Source organism: Oxyura jamaicensis, chromosome 1, assembly GCF_011077185.1.
Source record: "Oxyura jamaicensis isolate SHBP4307 breed ruddy duck chromosome 1, BPBGC_Ojam_1.0, whole genome shotgun sequence".
In the NCBI taxonomy this organism is placed as follows: Eukaryota; Metazoa; Chordata; class Aves; order Anseriformes; family Anatidae; genus Oxyura; species Oxyura jamaicensis.
The window spans coordinates 58,071,180-58,077,179 of record NC_048893.1 but is presented as its reverse complement, the minus strand read 5'-3'; the positions used below and the strand labels follow the sequence as shown (position 1 = coordinate 58,077,179).

The following is a 6,000-nucleotide window of genomic DNA, read 5'->3' as shown; positions in this document are numbered from 1 at the left end:
CCTACTCATAAACATATTAACTCCACCAGACAAAGGGAATCGGCTTATTTGCAGTAACAGGAAACTGCTCTGTCCAGGAAACCGTTGTGTCTGGCCAGAAAGCTCCAGCCTTTGGCCCACAATGGAATAATTTAGCAAGAGACTCCACCTGATTCTAAGGAGATGCCATTCGGGTGTATAAGCCTCACTAGAGGTTGCATTTTATAGTGTTTGCTTCATCTTTCACACAGCTACATGGTGCTCATCTCCTCTTGGCCACATTTGAAGAAACCATACCTCCACAGCGACTCGGGGACATTTCTAAAATTACTCATGTGGCCAATTCAAATAACAAGTGCCATGCTTTCTCACACGGCATAGCCGCTCTGAAGTGCCTTCTCTAAGCACGCCAAGGAGGTACAAGAAGCCCTGTGCAATACGGTGTTTGGATGCCCCACAACTCTGACTGCCGCTCCCCAGGCACAACCCTGATTACCTCTCAGAGGCTGCAGCGAATGTGGGGAGCAGAAAATGCGATAAACACAAAATTTATCGGGAGAATCACCAGGGGCGAAGGGATTCAATCCACCCCGGGGTTCGAAGCAGGCGCCCAGGGGGTGCGCCAAGGGGGCTAGAAAATGGCGGTAGGCGGGAGGCACGCGGGGCTCTGACACCTCGACGGCCCAGGGCTCCCGACTCGGGGGTGGTGCAGCCGCAGCCGCCTGGGCCACCTGCCCTGACACGGGGCAGCCATGAGCTGAGCGCCGCGGGGGAGCGAGACTTGCGCCGGGGCGAGAGAAGCGACAGTGGGAAGACGGAAGAAAAAGGCAAAAGCAGCAAAGGGCTGGCGGGGCCCCCTCAGGCGGGGCGGCCGCGGGGCGTCGGCCCCTTCCGCCTCCCGCCGCCGCCTCGGCCCCGCCCCGAGCGGCGGCGGCGGCCTGACCCCGGAGCCGTCCCCGGGCCGTCCCCTGACCGGGCGGTGCGGTGCGGTGCGGTGCCGGAGCCGGAGGCGGCGATATGGCTGCGCCCTGGGGTCTTCCCGCGCCCCTCAGCCCGGCGCAGCTGAAGCGGCTGGAGCAGCACCGCTACAGCGCGGCCGGCCGCTCGCTGCTGGAGCCTTGGCTGCAGCCCTACTGGGCCTGGCTGGTGGAGCAGCTCCCGCTGTGGCTGGCCCCCAACGCCATCACCCTCGGCGGCCTCCTGCTCAACTGCCTCACGGCGCTGCCGCTCGTCGCCTCCTGCCCCAGCGCCACCGAGCAGGTACCGCCCGGCACGGCTCGGCTCGGCGGCCTGCCCTTGCCCCCTGCCCGGGGCCGGTCCCCTCGGCTCGGCGCGGGTGCCCCGGGAGGGCGCGGTGCCGTGCCCCGGGGCGGCCCCGTCAAGGAGCATGGCCCCGGGCCGTGGCAGCAGGGCGGGTTCCCCACGAGAGAAAGGGAGGTGGCAACGCGTGGGTGCACGGGGTTAGCAGTGGGCCTCACTTGGTGCCAAATGGCCGGGAGTCCCACGAAGGGGTGAGTTGGGCTCAGTGGGAGCCTCTCTCCTTGGTGTCTGTCACCACCAGGGCCGTCACTGGCCCTGCCATGGCACCGGCAGGCACCTCGTCCCTCTGCTCAGGCGGCTCGCTGGGAAGGAGCCGTAAGGCTGGCAGCTGCCTGCTCCACAGGAACGCTCCACCAAATGGACCGAGGAGGTAGGAGCCAGCTCCTGCTTCGAGAGCGTGTCCAGCATGTGCTCATGGCAGGCCATGAGGCTTGGCTAACGCTGCTTCGGCATCACTGGATTCAGAATTGGGATTCTGCTGTGTCGCAGCGATGTCAGCTGACGTTAGCCTAGTCCTCGTGTGGGGAAGCTTTAATTGCTTCAGCTTCTGGAGGGAAAACAAGGCTTGTTAGTGTGGGCTGATGCTGCTGTCATTAAAACGGGGTTGCCTACAGTTTCTCTGGCAGTTTAAGGAGCTCCATTGGAGCTTTCTGCCTGTTCAGTTTCCTTGTGCAGAATTTTCATGGTAGTTTGGGTGGGAAATATCAGGAGAAGATTACTTTGTCTAAGGTCTTTGTGTCTTAGAAGGGTGGCTGTTATATTGTTCTCATGGGCTTGAATCGTAATGGCAGAGATGGTAGTTGGTTTGTGGTTTGTTTTGTGTTTTTTTTAATAACTTAGACATACTTAGGTGAGTATTCGTGTTGACAGGAGCATCCTTCTTTGCCATTTGTGCTAAAAGAGGTGTTTGAGAAACTGATCTCGGTCAAAACTGACATTGCTTTGGTCTGACCCTAATTTCTTCCCTGATGCACATCAGCAGGTAGATGCACTCTCCCATTGCGTGCAGTAAGGAGAAAGGAGGATGGAGTTGAGTGAATGGCTGGAAACCACAGGTTGTCATCTTCTAATGGCACTTTCAAACTTTAAATGCCTGTAGAACAGTTACCTGCAGCTTACCTTTGTGATGTAGATAGCAATCCTGTGCCAGCTATGTGCCATAATGTTTATTTTAGCCTTTTTTTTTTTTTCTATGTTGTTCAAATTATTTTTGAAGTCCTCCTTTGAGGACTCATACTAAAATGAAAAAGATTGCCTTGCAGACATCCAGAGAATTACTTCTTCCAGGAAAGCTTTGGCTGAGTTTTAGGAAGTTTCACATTTTTCTTTTTTTAATTGCAGAGGTTGAATTTTATAAGAACCTGCAATCTGGACCAAACTTCTCTGTTTAGATATCAGTATATCAATTATAAATATGTAGCATAAAACCAGACTTCTTCTCCTACTGTTTTATTCTTAGAGTGAGGAAAAAAATTCTGATGCTTCCACGCTGTGAGCAGGCACTGACTTTTTTTTTTTTTTTTTGCTGCACCCCTTGGTCGTCATCATCTCTCTTCTGCTTGTTGAATGACTCAGCTTTTCTCCCACTTAAGATGTCAGATGTCTGGATGGCTTTTTAGGAAAGCTAAAACTGTTGCAACGCTAATAGGCGCTGTATGCACTGTTGTAATACCTACTTTGTACTTCTAATTCAAATGTGCGGGCTGCAAGGGCTAGGGGGAAGGTGGAACTGAAAATCATGTTAAAGATGACCAAATCACAGACTGAACTAATAGGATAGAGCATTTCTACATCACCTCACTGCGCTGGCAAGCCACTTGCTCCATTCACAAACAAGTCTTGATTACCTGATGCAGCGGATTAATAAGGACGTGTCATGTTATCTTGGTCGAAGTGTAGGAGCACTGGATAGAAAGAAGTAGCAAGCAGGTTTTTTGTTTGGTTGGCTTGTGTTTTTTTGTTGTTGTTTATAAGAGTTGTTTTGTGTAGTTGTGTTTTCTACCCTAACGAGTCTTAATTGAGCCATTTTTAAAAGTCCTGCTTCGAAAGCACTGAAGTCTTGATGTCTGTACAAGCCATCTGAAACAAGTAAGACTGGTAGGTGGTAAGCCACGAAAGTAAGTCTTACGAATAAAAGCATCTTCAAGCCTGGTCAGACCCGAGTCCCACCTAGCTCATGCTGCAAACAGAGCTCTTGGCTGTAGTGTGCCCTTCCAGCTGCCAGAAGACAGCAATTTAGGGGTTCCCCTGCAATGGATTCTACTCAGGTGCTTGTAAGAACAACTGATGGATCTATTTCCCCACAGGTGCCTACCCTTCCATGATTTTGCCTTCTGAATTCTTTGTTTTGGGCCTGTTTATACTTTCAGTTTCCATTATGTCCTATTGTAGTGAATTTCCACAGTTGAATAATTCTTTCCCTGCCAAACACAATGCAATTAATGTCTAAAACCATACAGCTCTCTCTTGTCCTCTTACTGTGTAGCAGTTATTTCCTCCAGTCATCTCCATCAGCATCAATAGCTACTGAAAGGTACTGAATAAACACAACATATTTTGGCTTTATAAATATTCTCTGCTTTGGTAATGTCTTCCTGTCTAGAAGCAGCATGGGTTGTATTGCTACCTTCTGTAACTGCACACTTCAACATAAGCCTTCTTATCTCTGCCTGAGTCATGAGCAGACTACACCCCTCAAGCACTGCTGTAACTAAAATCCACATCTGTAGATTTTTATAGTGTTTGTCCTAGTTTCCTACTCGGTCTGTGCAACTGAGGGCAGGACAACAACCTATAGAAATATCATATGCTATACCAGCTGTGGTGGGCGGTGGGGACACTTTCATGGTCTGTAGAGTTGATGTGTCTTCCTTACTGTGATTGCAGGCTCTGTCTTTTTTCTTTCTTCCTTTCTTTTTTTGACACCAGCCATAGAATATTTAAGAATTAAAAGTTTTGCTGACTTAAAGTAAGAACAGTGTGTGTTTCTTGCATTAACAGTGCAAAAGGAGCACTTCTTACATGAGGATTTCCATTTATGCCCACCCTTTGTTAGTGAACAGCTTGTTTTGCTAAGAAAAATGCTCTACTGCAAGCTGACTTCTATGAAGCAACTGCAGCTACTTCAGTAGGTTTTGCGTGTGGAAACCCTAGTACCCTTTCCCATTCTGAGGAAACCTGACATGTTTTTTCCTTGCATCAATACCGGGAAGAAAACTGTCTGAAGATAATTTTCCCTCTGTCTTTTTTTTTTTTTTTTTTTTTTTCTAGAAAGAGAAGGAAATCTCTGCTCCTGTTCCTCTCACAGTTGCTCATTGAGGGACCCAGCTTCAGTGAACTTTAGAGTTCAGCCACAGGTCTTTATAAAAGTATCATGGGGAACTAGAATTTTAGCATAGGTTTTTGATACTAACAGTAATTACTTTGTATTGATTTTATATCTATTAAAAAATCCTCTAGCAGTTATAGCAGGATCTAAGTAAAGAGTGGCCAACAGGGATCAGAAGGGATTTCATCCAGTGATAAAGATGTGTCCCGCATGCTCTCGGCTCTTGTGTTCCATCGTGTCTGGTTTGTGTTTTTCTGCTGTTGATAATTTCACTGAGGTCCCTGGGAACAGAGACAGGCAGGGAAAAGCGTACGTAGGTCGTGGACTTGCGGTTTGAGGAGTGATGGCAACAGGGGTAGGGGCTCTGGCGTGCTTGTGCAGGGAGCAGAGCTGGGGAGGGACAGGAGGCAGGGATGGTTGGCTTGCTAGCGTTGAATTGCTTTAAAAATGGCACAGTGATTTTATAAAGGGGTGCAGTGCCTTGCTGAAACATGCTGTCTAGAAAGTTGTGTGTCCAAAGAGACCAAAAAGTTGGGGGGGAGCCAGATGACTCCAGCCGACCCTACTATTTACTGCTTGGAAGGAGAATAACATTGGCGGGGTGCTGCCTCTGCTTCTCTCTAAGAGCTTCCTCAAAACAAAAACATCAACAACAAATCCTAAAAAATAAACCCTTTAAACTGAAATCAGGGTTGTCTTATTTATTTTATTTATTTATTCCCCCTGTCTGAGGGAAGGTATTGACAGGCATGGCACTGTAAACACAAAGGGCACACCGGAGCTTTTCAGGAGAGACGAAAGAAGCAGGTAAGAGGGTGCAGTGGAGCGGCTGCTAGGGACTGAGATCCTGGGGGCTGTAAGGGAAGAAGCTCCTTGGCCAGATGGGAAAGGCGTGAAGGCACCGAGCGGGGCAGGGAACCCGCCCAACGCCCAAGGAGTGAAGAACAGAGTGCTCCAGGAGTGAATGGCAAGAAGTGCTATTTGGCATAAAAGAAGACAGCAAGGTTTGGGAAACCCTGGCACAGAAGCTCTTTCAGAGGGAGCTGCCTGGGGAGAGGAGGGTGCTGGAGGAATGCAGGGAGTCCCCCGGTGCATGAAATGTACTTGGGCTGTACTATGATTTTTTTTTCCCTCCCCTTGTTCTAATGCAGATTTAAACAGCCCCTTCCCTTCTGTTGCTGCTAGTCCTGTTGTACATAGGGCTTCATGCTGAAAAGTGAGGGAAACAATATACATTTTTTGGGGGAAGAAGGAGGAAGTTCCATAAAAATGGCTAAGATAGTGTATGGCCAAGTACAAGATAGAGCAAAATTAGGGCTGTGTCGTTGAATTGAGGAAACGAGATTGACTGAATATGATGCGTAATGAAGGGG

At 49.2% G+C, this 6,000-nt stretch overlaps 1 protein-coding gene across 2 annotated transcripts in view; it reads left to right on the top strand.

Moving 5' to 3' along the window:
* Positions 1–878: 878 nt before the first annotated feature.
* The window catches only part of CHPT1 (choline phosphotransferase 1), a 22,850-nt gene continuing 17,728 nt past the window's right edge, over positions 879–6,000 (top strand). The window contains exon 1 of one of the 2 annotated variants that reach the window (XM_035342047.1): positions 879–1,239. In XM_035342047.1, coding sequence (XP_035197938.1) covers positions 997–1,239 — 243 coding nt within the window. In that variant the 5' untranslated portion in view covers positions 879–996. The remainder of the gene's footprint in view (positions 1,240–6,000) is intronic. The other variant, XM_035342040.1, reaches the window with a different exon arrangement.